We start from the raw sequence: 20,148 nt of genomic DNA, 5'->3' as shown, positions 1-20,148 counted from the left end.
GTGCTTTTCTAATTTCAGCATCATGTCCTGAAAAATTTTAGGGGGAAGCGGCTCTTAATGCTGTCTATACTATTAATCGGCTCCCCACTTCAATTCTTCATAATTTATCTCCTTTTGAAAAATTGTTTGGTCAGCCTCCTGACTATTCTGTTCTTAAACCTTTTGGATGTGCTTGTTTCGTGCTTTTACAACCTCATGAACATACAAAATTACAACCCCAAGCTCGTCTGTGTTGTTTGCTTGGTTATGGGAATGAACACAAGGGGTTTCGATGTTGGGATCCTATTTCCAATAGATTACGTATCTCTCGTCATGTTGTCTTTTGGGAAAACACCACGTTCTCTTCTTTTTCAAAGTTTCACCACTCTGTCCAAACTGACTCTTTCTTTTTCACTAATTCCTCCATTGATTTGTTTCTAAGTCCTAATCCAGGTGATTCTGATGCACTAATTGATAACTCTTTACCACATGATCCCCCTGAATCTGTACCAGCTGTTGATCCTGCACCTGTACCTGCCACTACTCCTGTCAATCCTCTTCGTCGTTCCACTCGAGTAAGAGAAACTCCTTATTCTCTTGCAGATTTTCATTATTATTCTGTTATTGCTACTCTTCATGAGCCTCGATCTTATCGAGAGGCAAGTACTGACCCTCTTTGGCAGCAAGCTATGAGTGAGGAACTTCAGGCTTTGGAGAAAACTCATACTTGGGACTTAGTTGATCTTCCTCCTAACAAGACACTTGTTGGCTGCAAATGGGTTTACAAAATTAAGACTCGTTCTGATGGAACTATTGAGCGTTATAAAGCTTGTTTGGTTGCCAAAGGATACACTCAAGAGTATGGTATAGACTACGAAGAAACTTTTGCTCCTGTAGCTCGATTAACATCTGTCCGTAGTCTATTAGCTATTGCTGCAGCTCGAAAGTGGAAGCTATTTCAGATGGATGTTAAAAATGCCTTCCTTCATGACGATTTAACAGAAGAAGTTTATATGCTTCCTCCTCCTAGTTATCATGCTCCTCATAAAGTTTGTAAACTTCAGAAAGCCTTGTATGGATTAAAACAAGCTCCTAGGGCTTGGTTTGCCAAATTCAGTTCCACTCTTGCTTAGTTTGGCTTTCTTTCCAGTTCTCATGATTCTGCATTGTTCATTCGACGAACTGATCGTGGTGTTGTTCTTCTATTAATATATGTTGATGATATGATAATAACAGGAGATGATGCTTCTGGTATTTTCGAAGTTCAACACCATCTTAGTCAGCATTTTGAGATGAAAGATCTTGGTTATCTTAGCTATTTTCTAGGTCTTGAAGTTTCTCAATCTTCTGAAGGCTATTACTTGTCACAACCCAAGTATTCATCTAATTTACTTTCTCGTGCTGGTATCACTGACAACAAAACAGAGTCCACGCCCCTGGAAGTCAATTGCAAACTTACACCTCTAGATGGCACTCCTCTTTCTGATCCTACTTTGTATCGACAACTTGTTGGGAGTCTTGTCTATGTCACTGCTACTCGACCTGACATCTCATATGTTGTTCATTTAGTAAGTCAGTTCATGTCTGCCCCTCGCTCCACTCACTTCTCTGCAGTGCTTCGGATACTTCGTTATCTTAAAGGCACTCTCTTTTATGGTTTACACTTCTCTGCCAACTCCCCATTGGTGTTGTCTGGCTACTCTGATGCTGATTGGGGTAGAGATCCAACTGATCGTCGGTCTACAACTGGATATTGTTTCTTCCTGGGTGATTCTTTTATCTCTTGGCGTAGCAAAAAGCAAATTGTTGTTGCTCGCTCTAGTGCCGAATCTGAATATCGTGCTATTGCAGATGCTTCCTCTGAATTAATTTGGTTGCGGTGGCTATTAACTGACATGGGTGTTCCACATTCTTCTGCCACTATGCTTCATTGTGATAATAGAAGTGCTATACAGGTTTCTCATAATGATGTATTTCATGAGCGTACAAAACACATCGAGATTGATTGTCATTTTGTACGACATCATGTTTCTTATGGCACCATAAGATTGGATTATGTCTCCTCTGAACAACAAACAGCTGATGTCTTCACCAAAACACTTCTTCCAGGTCGTTTCCAGGATCTCTTACGCAAACTAAAGATGGCATCTACTATACCACCTTGAGTTTGAGGGAAGGTGTTAGCGTGATTACTGGACATCTACATAGGATTTCCTTGATTATAGGAGATTTGCCTTGCACAATATTAGCAACCATATCAAACGTATTTGTGTCATATTTCATTACGTATCTGTCATATTTCATTCCTAAACTAACTCATATTCTTGTGTATGTATATAGTTATTGTATCTCAATACAGAGACACATTCAAATAATACATACACAATTCTCTGCAACCCTTCTTTGTTATTGTTCTTTGGTCTCTGTTATCATCGTGTATTCAGTATCACATCATTACACTTAAAACAAAGTCTATAATCATACTTATCTTTTATCTGAGTTGGTGTCAACTTTTGATTTGGTAGAGCAATGTGTGGTGTGAATATGGTGTTTGTTGGCCTTGCATGAGTAGGGATGGTGGTGGTCGTGATGCTTTGCGCATGGCTAACAAATTTTCCTCCTGCAATCTATGCCAATGCATAAGCCTAATGTAAGGATTGTGGATTAAGCATGCGAATTGCAATGTAGATTTTCTTTTGTAATCCTTCTAAAAAAACAATTGTTCGGTGCCCATCAAGCAAACCTCTAACTCTGATAAAAATCAATTTGAACTAGGATTTGTAAGAGTCAACATTTCAGCCTGAAGAATTTGAGTCAAAGCTTTCATTAGGATACCTCTAGTTTCTAAAACCATGGATTTTGAAATTGCCTTCCTCAATTGATTACAAACCCTTCCATGGTCTTCCAAGCAACATCAGGAGCTCTAGGGTTTTGAAATTGCCTTCCTCAATTGTTGCCGATCATGTTGACGTGTCATGTCCAATCCCTCTTCCTATTCGTTCACACCATACAGCTGATGGAGATCATGGGCTATTACAGAAATCCCTCTCGTCAAAGAATGGCTTCCGCCCAGAGGGAGAAGCTCTCTTCTACGATTCAACCTTAGCATGAGCTGTATGCGTTTCATTCCAGCAACCAAGTAATAAAACTATTCCATGTTCTACTTATCAATTAGGAATTTTCTTGTTTAAAATTGAAATCATATTTTCCAACCTTCATGGCTTTAAACAAGCTGTTTTTTTTTTATAAAAAAACTTTAAATAATAAATCATTTATAATATCTTTTTGCTGGCTGAGTTCACACATTCCTAGTTATATCATGTAAAATTACATTATTAACAACAATATATATAAAATGTAATATTTTAAATATACGAGAGTGCAGACTAAAACAAACCTTGAGAAATTTGAAGTAATTTTCCCTTGCTATTATCTTCCGTCACAGAATATATAGCTTTGGATTTTACGACTGATCAGGCTAGACTATGCCCAATTTTTTTACCCCCTATGTCCGCAAAATCCTATACCATGGAAATTTTACGCCGGCGAGGTTCCTTTATGCATACTTATTACATGGTTCGTTGTTGCAAAATTGCTAATCAACAACTTGGTTGCATATAAAATATGCCACAAGAACACAAATAGCAAATCAGCTGACACTTAGCAGCTCGAGTGTTAGATTACTAAAGTAACTACACATGATGAGAATTTTCTCCTTCCAGCTTGCTCCAATGCTATGGCATTCAGTCCATTTATCTGACTGCAATATCAGCTTTCTATTTCTGCACAGAAATACCGAGAGTTCTCATGCTCTAAATGGGAGGAAATAGAGCCATAACTCAAGCAAGACCAAAAAATATTGAACTTGATTATGCATTGCTAACAGGGTTGCTTTTGTTCACAGTTTGGAGCTCCATTGGAGAATTTGTGAAGCTTCCAACAGAACCAAGGGTTTGAGAGCTCAACTGTGGACTAGCGGGGCAACCCTCTGGATTCCCAGCACTGATGGCATGGATTGCTCCTGAACTCAACTGTGGGCTCATTGGGGTTCGTTGGCTCATTTGCTGCGGGCTGGGCTGTTGCTGGGGTTGCTGTTGTTGGGTTTGATGGTTCAGTTGTGGAATTCCCATGGTTGACGGTGACCCTATTTGTAAAGGTGAAACAACAGACTGTAGCGATGAAGAAGTTGAAGTTGTTTCTTGCTGCAGCTGCTGATGCTGCTGCAGTAGCAGCTGTTGATGTTGATGTTGCTGCTGTAACTGTTGCTGCTGCTGCTGCTGCTGCTGCTGTAACTGTTGTTGCTGCTGCTGCTGCTGCTGAAACTGCTGTTGTTGCTGCTGCTGCTGCTGCTGCTGAAACTGCTGTTGCTGCTGCTGCTGCTGTAACTGCTGTTGCTGCTGCTGCTGTAACTGCTGTTGCTGCTGCTGTTTATGTAATTCCAGTTGCTGTTGCTGGTTCATGTAGGGATTCATCCCAGTCATCAACTTTGGTGGACCCATAGGCCCCATTGGACTTCGTTGCATTAGATTCATGTTGGCTCGGTTAAGAGATTGACTCAGCAGGGAAAAACCAGCAGAGCCCGAGTGCATCTGTCTGGCTCCTGACATCCCGGCTATACCAGACTGAGGGCCCCCTATCATGCTTGCTGGGCTCATTCTTTGTTTTATCATCAGAGCAGCTGCAGGAGTCATGTGTCCACCACGAAGTTGCTGACTTATTGTGTTGATATTTGCAGTCTGACCCAGATTCATCGGAGTCTGGCCAACATTACTCATGCCAGTTATAGGAGCCATAGGTCCAGAGATTCCTGGTCCCATTCCCCTTGCACCTCCAATGCCCGCAGCATTGCCCAGACCTCCTAGGCCAACCATGTTTCCCATACCCATAGCTCTTCCAAGTCCCATCATCATTTTCCTCTGCTGCATCTGTGGCAGCTGCTGCTGCTGTTGTTGTGGCTGCAGCTGCTGTGACTGCTGCTGTGACTGCTGCTGCTGCAGCTGCTGTGACTGCAGCTGCTGTGACTGCTGCTGCTGCTGCTGCTGTTGTTGCTGCTGCTGTTGCTGCTGCTGCTGCTGTTGCTGCTGCTGCTGCTGCTGCTGCTGCTGTTGATGCTGCTGTTGTAACAGCTGGAGCTGAAGAGAAGACTTGTTTACCAAGTGACCACCCAACTGCATGTTTGAATTCGGTCCAATTGCACCTAAATGAGAGAGTGAATTTGATGGAAGCACCATTTGTGACCTCTGAAATTGAGAATTTTGTTGATGCATTAAAGCATGTTGATTTTGCTGCTGCTGCAGAAGAGAGTGCTGTGGGTCTAGCTGTTGTGGTCTTGCAGGCACTGATACTCCAGACACAAGACTCTGAGGATTTCCAGGAGGTAGCATCCTTGTATTTGCTAGTAGATTGTGGGAAGAATTAATGGATGCATTACCGCCAAGAGTTGGCTTTAGATCATTGCATGGCTGAACTGGAACTGCTTCATTGTATTGCTTCACCTCAATTGGTGAATTATTATGAGGGCCTCCAGAAACATTTGGTTGATTGCTTGAAGCAATATTAGTGCAGATAGGTCTTGGTTGAATATGATCTTCCACAATATATCCTTCACGCATCATCTGGTAAAGCCAATTGCATTACTTAAATTCAATTGCATAGAGAAGAGATAATCTGAAATCTGAGTTTCTGGGCAAGAAATCATTTCCTTCAAAACGTACCAGTGAAAACAATTGTGTTGCAAGCAAATCCGCAAAATGCTGTAACATATATCAATCAGATATGTAAATCAGACAAATAATCATGCTTGTAGTATAAGCAAATATTGATGTGACAAGCAAAATTGTACAATACTATGAAAACTGAAGAATTGTCAGCCCACACATCAACTATTAACTCAAACTGCCACAACAAATCTTTCTGATTGATGAAGCCATGCTCACAAGGATGATCAAATGAAGTCCAATACTTATTACTAAAGTTTGTGAGAAAGGACAAACTCAAGAATATAAGGAAATCCAGAGAGTAGCAACAATGATACTCAATGAAGCAGCAGCAAATGAAAGGGTCAAAAAGAATCCTGGCTTAATTAACAGTGGATGAGGTACAAATAAGTATGGCAAATGGCAATGCAACTGGAAGATACTAATATGAGAATATAAAAGCTGAAATATCCATAATCCATAACCCTTACTGGATGTGAAAATTAGGAAGATGCAGTGTCCACTGAAATTATAAGCAAGACCTTATTAGAATAGACCTCCATTATATCCAAATCCAACAAATGAAATTTGTAAACCACTTACAGTATTGGGCAACGTAGGAAGATAATCTTCTGCAGATAGAACATCAAACTCATCTGCTTCTCCATAATGCATCACCACAGTACCATCATTTGGCTTTTCTGACATAATCATTCTATTCCGTACCCTTTGAACATAAGAAACAACATTCCCTGCAGAAGCAACACAAAAGGGATACATAAATATTGTCAAAGGCAATAGACTATATTTTTCATCAATAACACAACAAACCTTGAAGCACTCGTTCTGTTATTATGAAATCCATAAATCTTGTCTTGCAGATATTCATATTTCCACCTACAAGAGACTTTGATAACTGCCTTGCATTAGTATCATCTTTGAACTCCTCATTACTGGTTGAATTGGAGAGATGAAAAGACAGATTTTGAAGTGAATAGGTCTTTGGTTTCCTGATAGGGTAATCATCAACTTTATTCTTTTTGCAGTTGAGTTGATGCCTGGAACGGAAGCAATTGGAAAATGAATAACAAGAAAAAGATATAACAATGTCATTGGACTTTTAAGAGACACAAATCAAGATGTTCTCACCCAAATAGATATCAAGCTGACAGAATGGGAAAAGGTTTTGCTTTTTGATACCATTAAATTGCATAAAAAATGAGGGTGCTGCCCCCCGGCTCACTCTTCCCACCCCCAACATAACAATAAAGAGAAATGTAGTGTGCATGCGTGTGCACATGCATGTGTGAGAGAGAGAGAGAGAGGTTAAAAAATAAGAACTATGAAATGATGGATCAAATATGGATTTTCCTAGCATGAAGTAGAATTGATTGATGCTTAGTAAAAGGAAAGAAAATCTGATTAACCCAGACTCTCTGTGGAATGACATTTAAGCTTTAAACAGTCTGAAGGTAGGATTACTGTAACTAAGAATCAAATTTATATATTAAAGGAAAGAGTGACACATAAAACAATAATGGGATGGTAAATTAGTAAACCTTTTATACCTCATGGTCACCATCTCAATCTTTGCAAATCTTTCAAGCATGCTTTGATCAGCCATAGGTGGGGTCCCAATTGAAGGACTATTTGCATTTAACGGAATGCTTGTATTGCTGACACTTGCAGGAGACCCCACGTTGCTCATTACCAGGGTTTTAGGAAGGGAATTCAATCTCCGTTTTGCAGCAACTTGAACCTGGTGCTGCCTTTGCAAGGAATCATTAGCACTGGAAGTCAAAGATGGGGTTCCACCAACAGCAGTAACCACTGACTTCTCCTTTTGTGATGACCCAAGTGCAGCAGTTGCTGCAGCTGCTCCAAAATGGGGTCCAGCTGAACCACTAGACAATTCCCCGGATTTTGATGATAGAGGTGATTGAGCTAAACCCCCAGTAGATAACCTAGGACTTTGTGCTGGTTTCCTTTTCTGGGGCTGTTCCTCCTTCCTACAATCTTGGCTGAGATTGTTCCATCCAGCCTGAGGGAAATTAGATCTCATGACAGGTTGTGGTAATCTTTGCTGTAACCATGGTTGCTGTGTTTCCAAATGGCCTGTTTCTGTTTCCATCATCTGCATATCATTTTTACCCTGACTAAGCACTGAACCATCCAGTTTTTCTGTCTCGAACTGTTCTTCCTTGAGACCAAGTCTCATACCTGGATGTCCTGCAGAAAATGATGTTGCTGCAGCATTTTGATGTACAACCCCTTCTAACATCTGGTGTGGGTACTTCTGAATGCCTGCATTGGCATACTGAATTCCTCTTGTCATTGCTTGCTGCTGTAGTAGTGAATTCTTCCGGTTCATTTCTGATTCATGGAGGCCATCCATATGCAGACCCCTTTGCTGCTGTTGAATTACATCAGGACCTGCTGGTGTAAGCCTTGGTCTCTTACTAAAACTAGATAAAGGTGACATTTGTGCATCTTGGTTCTCCCTCTTCCCAAGAAGAGCAGCAGAATTCATGGTGCAGTGAGCAACCATCTTGTCCTGCCCGAAGGCGGCAGCTCCGGAAATGTTGGCAGGAGACCCTGACCCTTGATCCTGCATACTTCTTGGGGAAATCCTCATTTGATACCTCTGTTGCTGGGATACCAAAGGTAGTGCTGGAACATTGCCATCTGGAGCAAAGCTTCTTGCACTTAAGGCTAACATGCTGCTAGGGCCAAGGTTTTGAGTTGTCTGATTCTCCTGAACATGCTGTGGCATCACATTGCCTGAAATGATTCCTGAATCTCCAAGCCTACTGTTAGAGCTTTCAGGCACTCGGTTGATGCAAGTATTCGTTCCATGGATTCTGTTCTTAGATGTGACAGTAACTTCAGGTGTCTGCCTTAATCTGTTTCTGCGAAAACTTCTCAGATCTAAATTGAGCTGCAAATGACATTCAGCAGGGTTGAGAAATATATAACTAATTCCTTCAGCCATAGAACATTATTTAACTCTCTAAATATAGCACCTTGGTCGAAATTGAATTATTACAGAGCCTGTCCAATTTGGGAGTAGGATCTAGACAAAGCTGTGGTTGCAATGCTTTCAAAATCCGAGATTCTACTTCCTGCAGCAAAAAGTGAAGGAAAAAATGCAGTTCAATTGATTTTCCAAATTTATTTTCTGATGAATGAGTGCGACACACTAACCATCAAATCACCATACGTCCAAGAATTATCAGAGATCAATGGGATATCCTTCACTACATTCTCCAATGACATCCTAAGGCATACTTTATTTACAATAGGGAGCCCATCCATAAATGGAACGCTAGACCCCTGCTTGGAAGCGCATTTCCGATAATCACGCACCTGGAAGAGTTTAGAGATTAGCAAACTCTGAAACCTCCAAATGCATGAGCTTCAATAACTTGCTCTCCACACATGTGCATGCACACTCACATGAAATGCTCAAGTGAATTTAAGTGATTACTCAAAGCATTCATAATCATTATTCCAGTTTATAAATATAAAAAGGACCAAGCATAACATCAATTAGTAAAGATAAGTGACTATATTTGAATTACTTACCTCGCATACAAGTGTTCCATTTACATATTTACATGGAATATCATCCAGAATATCTCCAGGCAACCGGCCAGACTCAATTGCCTCAAAATACATGCACACATAAATGGCAGCAAAGTCAGTTTAAGAAAGTTTACAGTGAAGTTGAAATCCAAAGAGCAATTACAAAGCAGACAACATGATTTGTTAGGTAAATAGGAAAACTGCCTCATCAATGGATTTTAGAAACTTAAATGGGGTACTAATGATGACGAAGAAGTTCCCTGAGCTGACCATGTAATCTGAATAGTCTTTGTGTAGAATTAATCAAGCTGAGCAGTAAATGAATCTACATAATGCATCTTACTTGCAACAAATAGGTTAATTAAAAGAGCAATGGATAAGTTCCAAAACATGTCATACAATATATGCATTACTGCATCAAAATGTCTGATCTAGGTGCTCCGTGCATAAAATTTTCAATTTGAAAATAAAACAGCCTTTCAGAACTTATCAAAATAAAATTCCTCACAGATGAGAAGAAAAGTATAAGTTGATATTTACTGAAAAGAGCGTTTCAGAAGTCTTATCATATGGATGCAACAACTTCTGACCATCTTGAAGTGGAGCCTGATGAGCAGCCTCTATCTGAAAACACATGAACTACTTGGACTTACACTTTAACATAAAGATGGTATGGAAATAGATTTTTTTTCCTTGAAGTCACTTTCTTAAAATTATTGTGCAGAATTAACACTTTTCAGACTAACCTCTGAGGGTTTTCCTATAGAATATCCATCTGGATAGAGATTCAATGTCAATGAAACTTCTTGTCCTGGAAGAACAAGAGACAACCAAAAGAACTCAGAATGTAAACTTGATAGAATATACTTGAACAATTGAATCAATCCAACATGCAGATATGCTAAGTGCTTTACCAGAGAAGGATAAACTTGAGACAGCTAATGCATCCTCAGCACCCTCAAAGATGTCAGCCTACTTCACAGAATACCATAGATTATGGTATAGAAAATACAGAGCAAGGGATAAAATATAACATCCATACCACCCCTTAATTCACACCCAATAATTGAAGGGCTTTCAATCAACAAGAGAGCTTCACCATTGCTATAAATTGAAAAGTGAGAAGGATAATAATTGAGGAAGCAAAAAACGACCAACCCATCTAATCTAATAACACTGATATTCACAGAAAACAAATTGTTTTAACTTTCCATTACCATCTCTTACTGTCTGTTTGGAACCAAATCACATGTTAAATTGAAGAGGAAAAAAAAAAAAAGAATGGTGGCATGCACTACATATCATTTAGCAACATAACTTTCTTTTAAGCCCATCGGGAATTACCAGAAATTGAGGTTTATCACATCAACAACCACTTCAATTCATTAGATTACAATACATATATTGTTGAAAAGTTTCTCAGAGTGCTAGGCATGTAAGAAGCTCGATAAAAGACAGAGGACAGAATCAAGGGTCAATGCTTTACTTCATATAACATCATACTGAAAAGATCTGATAAGCAAATAATTATCCACCTTCCCTACAAACGGAAAAAATCCAAACAATGATAACCAAAACAAAGCATATAATTAATCTTCAAATCAGTTGCAATGAGAATGCCATAGAACAAAAGAAATTAAGATTTTAGAATCTGAAAAATTACCCTCCTGAAAAGTAACCAGTTTCTTTTATTTAACTAAGCTAAATTGAGATTTGAATGGCAATTCGTTATGAAATCTAACATCATCCAAAATAGACAATCAATTTTGAACTTTTTATTTTAATTCTCACTCGATGTTTTGCTCCTCGATCGAGAAGAGTAATCAAGTTGCCAAAATTACCTCGCCCTTTCTCGTAGATGATTCGTTCTTTGAGCCAATCACCGAGCTCTCTTCAGAATTTTCTGAGACCTCATCAAGAACAGTATCTGATTGAACAAAAGGTTTTGAGCGGAACCTGGTACCAGTTTTTGAGACCTTAAAAGAGACCCCCATCTAGAATTTTAATTCTTCTTTGTGTTAGGATCATGAGAAGAGTGAAGGAAAATCTGGGAAAGTATTTTAGACTTTTCAAGAGAAACCCGTACTGAATTCCTAGAGAATTCAAATTCTTTTGTGGCGGTGTTTGGATTATAAGAAAGTCAAGAAAAAACACGGAAGGAGTGAGGAAAGGAAGAGACTTTGAATGCAAGTTAAAGTCTTTTGAGAGCTGAAATAAAATATCCAAGTTGAGTTCTTTGAGATTTTGAGTGCTTAATTTAAATACCCGGATTTTGTTTTCTTCCCTCACTATCTGGGAAAACTGAGGTTTTAAGGTGGTGTTTGGATGCTGAGAGAGAAAGTGAAGGAAAATGTAAGAAGGTGGTAGTAGAATATAGTATCAATAAAAGGCACAAACCTAAACTGAAATACCAAAATGGGGTTTTCTATTTATTCATTTTTATAAATTCAAGGTTTGATTGATATCGAGAAGGTGTTGTTTGGATGCTGAGAAAGTGAGGGATTTTAAGAAAGTTGCAAGAGAGAAGGGGACGGAGGGGCGGGTTCTTACTGCTACTGATCAGATCAATTCTTGTAAGACAGAAGCTAAATAGAGAGAGAGTTTGGGCATGGACTCAGGCTAATAACTGAGTCCAGGTATCGAGAGGATCTGTTCCAAGATGGATTCAACTTAGCACGGGCATAATCAAGCACTGATCTCAAATACCGAGAGGACTAGGAACGTTTAATCCTTGTTAATATTATAATAAAAATATATACATTTAACTTTATAGAAAAGAAAGAATTACTGGTGCGACAACTATGGGTTTAGAATTTCTATTCTTAAAAATAAATAATTCACCTCTATATTTCTAGAAAAGAGAGGATTATTCGATCTGAATAATATAAATATTATTTACACCGTTCAAATAAAATAAGAGGTTTAGAATTTTTATTTTTGAAAAATAAATACTTTTGAGTATTAAAATATTTATTACATCAAAACAATAATAATCACTTTTATTTTTAAATTTTAATTTTTCTTAGCGTATTTATTACTTGTTTTTTTAAAAAAGTTATTAATTTTATTATTGAAAAGTCCTTAAATTTCCCAAAAAAAAATAAATTATAGGTATAAGAAGACACTCATTCATCATCATAGAATAATTTCTTATATAGTGAAGAAGTGAATTTTTGAACAACAGCTTTTGATTTACCCTAAACCAACCATTAAAATATTATATTCTTAAATATATTGAAATTTGAAATTTCATAAAAAAATTAAATTAGAATTAGGCTATACGAACCTAGAGAGTGAGCTAAATCAAGATAAATATAATGTACTATCAAGACAAACAAAAAAGAGTAGAGGTTGCACATTGTGAGAGAAAAATAATTAATGAATAAATTTATGATCATTTTGTTATCTTAGGAACATATAGAGCTAAGTAAACATAATAAAAACAATACTAAAACATGATGTTTCTGTTTTTTCTTTCGAATGATAATGTCCTCAAACTGCAAAGGTTAATTTGAATCCACGAAATAAGGAAAAACACCACCTGCGAACTGTTCTTGCTGTGTGAGTTTTGTAGAGAGAAAAACAGAAATACAAGGGAAGGGGATAGCAATCAATTTTGTTTGGCTGGAATTTCAAGGGGGCGAAGTGTTCGAACATGAGGATGGTTCGCCAAAGGTTGGTAGGTGATGGCTCTGGGATTTACATTTTTAATGACTAGGTCCCACCGTACAGAGATAACGTTCAAGGCTAAAATATTAAAGGGTCCGAAGCCATTTTAGGCTCAATGCTTTACTGGATTTAGGATGGATGACATGATTTTCAAGAAGCATATTTGACCTGATTAGCACACTGGTTTTCATATTGGACAAGGAGACAGGCCTCCTAGAAGGCACAAGCTTTCACACAAGTAACCATGGCGGCACAGGCGTGGACAAGAAAAGCTTGTATCAAACACACACATTCCAGACCTGAAAATCCACATACCTCGAAACAAATCTTAAAAAAATCTCATACAACAGACAAGGGCCAAGATACTCAAACGGTTTAAAGCAGACTGCTGTCATCTTAAATAGGCAACTCCCTCTGATAACCAAGATCCCTCATCCCTACATAATAGAGAACACTCAACCCTACATGGTAGAAAAGGAAAAACATACATGTATACATCCACACAAATGGCAAACATATGATGATATAAATATGCGGGTTGGTAACCACCTCGGCCGGATAAAGAGAAAACAGAAGGCTTCCTAATTGCTTAGAACTGAAATAACACCGGCAAAGGCAGGAAATAAAGGTGCCATGTGGCGTCAGCTTTTATTGTTACTGATAGTACATGAGTTGCTGGGCAGCAGCAACATTCTGGAAACCACCATCATATATTGCCTGGCTTGCTCCGGCACCCATTCCCATAGCTGCTTGTTTTAGAGGAAGCTGCCCATGAGGAGGCATAAAGGCATGGACACCACCCATCTTGCTCAATGCTAGCTGCCTCTCATATGCCAAGATATCTGTAGCTGAGATCCCAGGCAAAGGGGCAGCAGCAGGTGGGGGTAGTGGATTTGAGCTTGTCCCTGGCGGAGTGGGCTTGCTACCCCATGAGCACTACAAAAATGGGCAAAAGTATTTAAAAGTCTATTTCCAAGGGAAAAAAAGAGTGTGTTATTGTTCAATCATTATAGCACGAACACACTCTTTTTACCTAGATAGTAAATGAGAATAACACAATCAAACATACCTTTATTTGTTTACCACAAAGAAGTGATTGGGCATTTCCCATCTGAATAGCTACAGCTGCCTCAGCATGAGTACTGAACCTCACAAACCCAAAACCCTTGTCTCTCTGGACTCGGACCTCCTCAATAACTCCAGCACCAAGAACATGGAAATGGCGGTGGAGAACAGGCTGAGTTACCTGGCAATTGATTGAACATAAGAAGTCTTTAAAAAAAAAAACACATCAGATTTTTCTAAGATTTTCCAAATTCTACCATTCTTCTAGACATAATAGATACAGCAAAGAGCATTTTGAAAAAGAAAAACAAATGGAGATGCATGCCCAAACAATGTACAAATTGCAAGAACATGCAGATAGGAAGAAAAGTTTCTTGCCTCTGGAGAAAGATTGCCCACATAAACAGTGGTATACTGAGGATTGTTTTCAGGAGCCTCATTATTTGGTGCCTCCATGCCATCCTCTGCACAAGAAAAGTAAGAATAATTTACCATCTTAGTTGTTTCGCACAACCAAAGGTGAGTAACAAAACATAGAGCAACCTGTGAACAACCATGAAAATGAGATAAAAAATCAAAAGGGATTATTTCTGTTACAAAAGCATGAGATGTTGAAACAATCCACCAGCTTATGCCAATTCACCACATTCTATGAGAAAATAATGGTGATCCACACCCATCTTTGGAGATAAAGCATTGTATTATATACATCTACTGCTGATTCTCAACATTTAAAAACTTGCACTACTGACCTGATGTGCCAATTGTTAGTTCCACCACACTTTTTGAATCAGAACTTTGTTTGTCTTCATTGGAACCAGCACCTTTAGATGCCCAGTTGCAACGAATCTGTCTACTGCCAAGCCACTTTCCTGCAAGCCAGGTGACCTTAAGCAAGCATATCCAACAGAATTCTAATGATTTAGGTTGACAAACTTCCCCACTTCAGAAAATCAATCACATATCACTAGATTGTACAACCTAATGATGTGTAACTAACTAATTAACTTTGCTTATGCTGACAGCTATGTTAAAAACCTCCAGGAATCATAACTGTATTGATTCATGTCTTGTGCGCATAATTTCATGCAGGCACCAAATGATTACCAAATTCTCCTTCCTAGGACCTCAAATTTAGTGGGACAATATCAGTAATGACCATTTCAGAGAAGGAACGAAATCTAGTACAAATTCCAGCACTGCATCCCAAAATGATAAACTTTCCCAGCAACCCCTACATTCATAACAAGTGAGCATACAAAGAGGTGTATATAACACAGCTCCTTTCCATTTTCAGTCATTCACAATTTGATTAAGTAGAAATGAAAATTAAGAATGATGGGAGTGTAAGTAACACATTCTTATTCCACTTCTAAATTTGATTAACTAGAATAAATTTCATTCTAAATTTTTTCCATTATTTGTTGAAACAGTTCTCCTAATACACCTTCCTTAGGAAACAATCACCCCAAAACCATCAAACAATTCTTCTGAGGACCATCATCCATACCTGTTAGGTCATTTATCGCGCTCTGGGCATCCTGAGAGGAAAACAATGTCAGGATCATGATAAATAAAAAATTACAGAAAAAGATGTGCACTAAATGAATACAATACCTGTTGATTTCGGAAGGAAACAAACCCAAACCCTCTTGAACGCCCAGTCTTCTGATCCCACATAACCCTTGCATCTCTGAAACCAGAACAAGGTTAGTTACAGTGATCAGCTTTGTAACACCAACGAAATGAGATGATAAACCATCAAGCAAGCATTTTCCAACTTTTTAACTTTATGTTTTCAACAACTTAAGACATGAAAACACTGAAATCAACAAAGGTGGACACAGGCAGAGAGCAAGAGAGAGGGAGGGAGGAGAAACTTACGAACAACTGGGATAAACAGAAAAGCAGGCATACAATGTTGCATCAGTAACCTCAGGACTAAGATCTCCAACAAAAATGTTGAAGTGACCTGCACAATGAAATGATGTCCATGTTTATACATGCCAATAAATCTAAAATAAGCATAAAATTTAGAACATAAAAAAAGAAGCAACCTGATGTGTCTTCCCTCTGACCACTAGCATATGCCCAGTTAACTTTGATAGGCTGACCAAATCTGCAAAGAGTGCAGTAATAAGATGCTGAAACAATTTAAGCTAGAGTGTGGAGGATCAGTACAAATGTAAAATAATTCACTGTCAAAAGTGAGCTACTCACAGATGCCTTCCATTAAGAGATAATATAGCAAGCGCAGCTGCTCGGCGATCAAAGTAGTGAATAAATCCATAGGATGACTGCAAAAGTGGAGACAATGGAGATGTCAAAAATAGCAGACAAGCTGACAAACTAAGTGAAATAGTAAAAAATAGAAACACACAACAATTAGATCCTTTCCATTTAGCATACAATATCTCAGACTTAATTTACACCACTGAATTTTTTTTTACCTTTTCTTTTCTGATAAGCTTGCATCCTTCAACAGGACCAGTACTCGCAAAAACCTCTTGGAGGAGGGGTTCAGTTACCTGAGTGTGGATGTTTCCCACGTACCTGCATTTTTTTCAAAAGTAAAGAAACTAGAAGTTTTAAAAAAAGAAGAAAAAAGGAAAATAAATAAACATATAAGTAACCTTCCTCAATTAGAAAAAACAAAATATAGCAGATAATTGGTCATCAGATTATTAACGCAATTTAAGTTAAAATTGAAGAAAAGCATAAATAAGTAAGTATTACTTTTAAAAAATTATTGATTTGTTTTTAAAAAAAAAGAAAAGAAATTCAGTCAAGGAAGATACTATCAGTAAGAAAGTAGAAGTGGTGGGCAGTTGCAAGCGCAAACATGTAAAAAGAAAAAAGAAAAGAAAAGAAACATAAATAAAAAGGAAAAATGTCTAGACAAATACTCACACACTGCGGCAAGTACTTGGATCAAAACCAGGAGGCAGATTTCCACTTGGAATTGGCTCAATCTGCAAAATAAAAATGAGAAAACAGAAGGAAAAAGGAGGAAAATGGAATTTAATAAGAAAAAGGCCTCCCTCTCAATCTCTACCTGGATCTAAAACATTTCAATCTAGAACAGCACACAGCTTTCAGAAGCATGGACAAACTATAAATGGGAAGATAAAATAGTTCTTAAAGTAGGCCTAAAGGATTGCCTGGATGACTAATGCTGACACAAACAAGACACTGCACAACAAAAAGATGCTTTAGTTACAGTTTCACAATCTAATTATTGTTAGCCTTTTATCTTCTTAAATATACTGGTCATGTTAAGAGAACAAACTATATAAAGATGAGTTTTCTTGATTCCTAATCTCAATACTTGTTGAATTCTCAGTAGAAAACCAATCCCCAGATGGAAGCTTTGGTTTGAAAACCCATCACTCATCCCCGTGCCAACCTTTACTAGCTTCCTATAACAAAAAGTATGGAAATGGAAATTTTGTCTGGTTTTCCTTCAATTAAAGCAAGAACCATCAGTTGATGTGGTTTTGTGATGATAATGGTCAAGAAGTAAACCAACTGAAATGAAGGCTAAGTTAAAATTTTCTAAAGAAAATGGACCCAAATTTTGCTGCTTTTCACTGGAAACGACACGTATCCCTCTTCTATTCAAGAACACCAAAAGCCCACAGCGTGAACAGTTTGCAGCATTCCCAGGATAACAAATAAACAGGGCCTAATAAACCCCACTGTGAAACTTAAAAAGGACATTTGATAATTCACTCCCCCACGAGTAGAACACGTGCATAAACACAGAGAAGCCCATAGAAGAAGACAGTAATTTGGAAATGACCAGAAAAAATGCATAGATACACAAAACTTAGCTGTCAAGTTGATGAAAACACACCAACTAAAAATGAGTGAAGAAGACCCATAATCAAGTTGATGTTCTTTTGATAAGATAGATAAGGCACAACACAACCACCCAAGATTTTTCTTTGATTTCTAACTTTAACCTTCCAAGCTGTAGAAGCATAAAAGTTATGAAAAGAACAAAAAGATATTATCAAATTCATTAAATGTCCTCAGAAAACAACACAATCTCACACAAATTAATTAACTTCTCATTTATTTCCAACAAAACCCAGAAGAACCAAAAAAAGGCAAGCAAGCTTGTAGTCACAATAGGAAATTGAAAACCCTGAAATTTTAATAAAAAAACCATAAAATTTCGAGAAAAAAGGGAAACCCAAAATCCTCCTGCTTGAGCTCCCAAAACCTTACCCTAAATAGCTCTAGATATGCGATAACCATAGTTGCAATCGGCTCAATCAGAACCAATAAGGAAAAGCATAAGAAAATTGGGAGTACCTGAGGAGGAGCGAGGAGACCAGGATGGTAAATTGACTGCTGTTGGAGAAGAGCTTGTTGCATCAGTGCCTGTTGTTGCTGTTTAAGCCTCTGCTGTTGCATTTTTAGAAAGAAAGAGAAAAATTGAGGGCCTTGTTGTTTGTTTCTCGAGAAGAAAAAGAAATTCGGTGGGTGTTGCTTTTCTCTCGGTATTGTTGTGGTTTTAGGGTTCGCAAAGAAGAAGGAAAGGGAGAGGCCTCGATCGATCGATCAATTGGGAAAGGAGAAAAAGAAAAAAAAAAGAAAAAAAAAGAAAAGAAAGAGAAAATGAGGGGGGGAGGAAAACGAGTGGCTCTAGAGAGAGTATTTATACTTCAATTGTTTTTTTTTTTTTTAGGGGCGATTGATAAAATTACGAGGTTTGAAAAATGAGTTGTTAGGACTGGCTGTAGAGAAATGACAGGTGTTATGACGGTGATCATTGATTGGGTTATTGAGAGAGAGCTCAAGGTCGGGGGAGGGGAGGGGAGGGGAGGGGGTGTGATTCGGTCCGGCCCACGGTCTATTGCTCAAATAACATAATTATAAAATATGATCTAGAAATCATCCGGTCCAAGTCTTGGGTTTAGATCCAATATATTAACCTGAGTTAATATAAGTTCTTTTTCTTTAAATGATGTTGTTAAAAAAAAAAAATTATTCCTTGATCAAGGTCAGGTCTTGGAATGATACGCTGATTCATGTCGGATTTTATAACTATGTTGAGAGTAGAAAATTTTGAATCAATATTTTTTTTATGGAATTAAAATGTGTGTACTTTTCCTCTATTTTTAGAAAAGTTCCCTTATTAGACTTTTTTGCGAAATATTTTGTAAAAAAATATATATTTTTTAGTTTTTTTTTTAGTAAAATATTTTTAAGAAAATTGATTACTTTACAGTCAATTTATACAATTTGTTCATTTAGTGATATCATGGTTTGGGTCAACAACCACATTTTCTTTATAATTTTTTTTTAATTTTTAAGTATTTTTTATGATTTTTTATCTAATATATAGAAATTTTTGCAATGGAAAAATTAGTTGCAAAATGTTTGCCATGTTAGATTAACAACCATTTCCTTTGATTAGAAATTTCTAGTAATTTTAAGTTTGCAACCATATGGAGGGTGTTTATGTTGTTCTAAAATTAAGGTAACATAAACAACTAAAAGGAACATGAATAAGATATTTAAGGGTAAAACTAGGGGTGATCATTTTCGGTTCGGTTCGGTTTTTATCCAAAAAATACAACCAAACTGGAAAAAAAAAAGAGACCCGAAACCGGCCCAAACCGGCCGGTTTCGGTTTGGTTTTTTATCCAAAAAACCAGAAAAACCTGTATGCATTTTTTTGGACTTTTTTGGCTTTATTAGCACAGTGTCACCACGAAAAAACTGAAACTTCTCCATTTTAGCAGGATGCATGGCAACCACAGAGTTATCATCATTGATCGCCTTGTCAACAACAAGACAATTGGCAGACTTCTTTCACTCTAAAATCACAGTTGAAAAATCTTTCTTACCACTTTTCCTGTAATTATTTACGCATAAACAAGTTTGGTTACCGCACAGTGAAGACACTAAATCAAAACCCAGTAACCAAAAACTCAACGAGTATATAGTGCAACGAATCCATTCTCAATTCTTTCAAAACACAATCAACGCAATAAGCTCATAAGAATAAACCAAACAAGTACCAACAATCACTCTTCAAAAAAAAAAAAAACAAAAAACCTCATATATTACAAAAGTTAGGGGTTCTTCTGTTTACTTATAAACAAACTAACAATTACTTCATAAGCAAAAGAAAAAGGTA

The 20,148-nt window shown here is 37.6% G+C and overlaps 2 protein-coding genes across 3 annotated transcripts; both read right to left on the bottom strand.

The window, feature by feature from the left end:
- Positions 1–3,377: 3,377 nt before the first annotated feature.
- LOC7475675 (protein PHYTOCHROME-DEPENDENT LATE-FLOWERING) lies at positions 3,378–11,969 on the bottom strand. Of its 2 annotated transcripts, XM_024598388.2 has the most exons (12): positions 11,102–11,969; positions 10,175–10,232; positions 10,007–10,071; positions 9,801–9,884; positions 9,261–9,341; positions 8,880–9,041; positions 8,699–8,797; positions 7,244–8,613; positions 6,507–6,733; positions 6,279–6,427; positions 5,694–5,732; positions 3,378–5,594 (listed from the first exon to the last, which is right to left on the bottom strand). In XM_024598388.2, exons 1-12 carry the CDS (start codon positions 11,252–11,254, stop codon positions 3,849–3,851), a joined length of 4,233 nt encoding a protein of 1,410 aa, XP_024454156.2. In that variant the 5' UTR covers positions 11,255–11,969; the 3' UTR covers positions 3,378–3,848. The 2 variants fall into 2 exon arrangements, with proteins under 2 accessions (XP_024454156.2, XP_024454157.2); XM_024598389.2 differs by lacking the exon at positions 11,102–11,969 and having other exon boundaries at positions 9,261–9,351.
- Positions 11,970–13,225: 1,256 nt separating this feature from the next.
- On the bottom strand, positions 13,226–18,674 carry LOC7475676 (oligouridylate-binding protein 1B). The gene is made up of 12 exons (XM_002304081.4): positions 18,315–18,674; positions 16,905–16,966; positions 16,445–16,547; positions 16,215–16,291; positions 16,052–16,113; positions 15,879–15,966; positions 15,612–15,687; positions 15,505–15,535; positions 14,747–14,866; positions 14,373–14,458; positions 13,999–14,175; positions 13,226–13,865 (listed from the first exon to the last, which is right to left on the bottom strand). The coding sequence occupies exons 1-12, from the start codon at positions 18,414–18,416 to the stop codon at positions 13,584–13,586; spliced, it is 1,266 nt and encodes a 421-aa protein (XP_002304117.1). The 5' UTR covers positions 18,417–18,674; the 3' UTR covers positions 13,226–13,583.
- Positions 18,675–20,148: the final 1,474 nt, after the last annotated feature.

Source organism: Populus trichocarpa, chromosome 3 (genome assembly GCF_000002775.5).
Source record: "Populus trichocarpa isolate Nisqually-1 chromosome 3, P.trichocarpa_v4.1, whole genome shotgun sequence".
Lineage (NCBI taxonomy): Eukaryota > Viridiplantae > Streptophyta > Magnoliopsida > Malpighiales > Salicaceae > Populus > Populus trichocarpa.
This window is presented reverse-complemented; position numbering and strand designations above follow the sequence as displayed.

Excerpts from the sequence above, each read along its gene's own strand:
- LOC7475675 (XM_024598388.2), bottom strand. The coding sequence starts at position 11,254 with ATGGGGGTCTCTTTTAAGGTCTCAAAAACTGGTACCAGGTTCCGCTCA. Across the intron at positions 9,342-9,800 it reads CTTCTGAAACGCTCTTTTCA|GCAATTGAGTCTGGCCGGTT; the intron begins GTAAATATCAAC and ends ATGTATTTTGAG. Across the intron at positions 5,595-5,693 it reads CAACACAATTGTTTTCACTG|ATGATGCGTGAAGGATATAT; the intron begins GTACGTTTTGAA and ends TGGCTTTACCAG.
- LOC7475676 (XM_002304081.4), bottom strand. The coding sequence starts at position 18,416 with ATGCAACAGCAGAGGCTTAAACAGCAACAACAGGCACTGATGCAACAA. Across the intron at positions 16,967-18,314 it reads GTCTCCTCGCTCCTCCTCAG|ATTGAGCCAATTCCAAGTGG; the intron begins GTACTCCCAATT and ends TTTATTTTGCAG. Across the intron at positions 15,688-15,878 it reads TCTGTTTATCCCAGTTGTTC|AGATGCAAGGGTTATGTGGG; the intron begins GTAAGTTTCTCC and ends TTCTGGTTTCAG.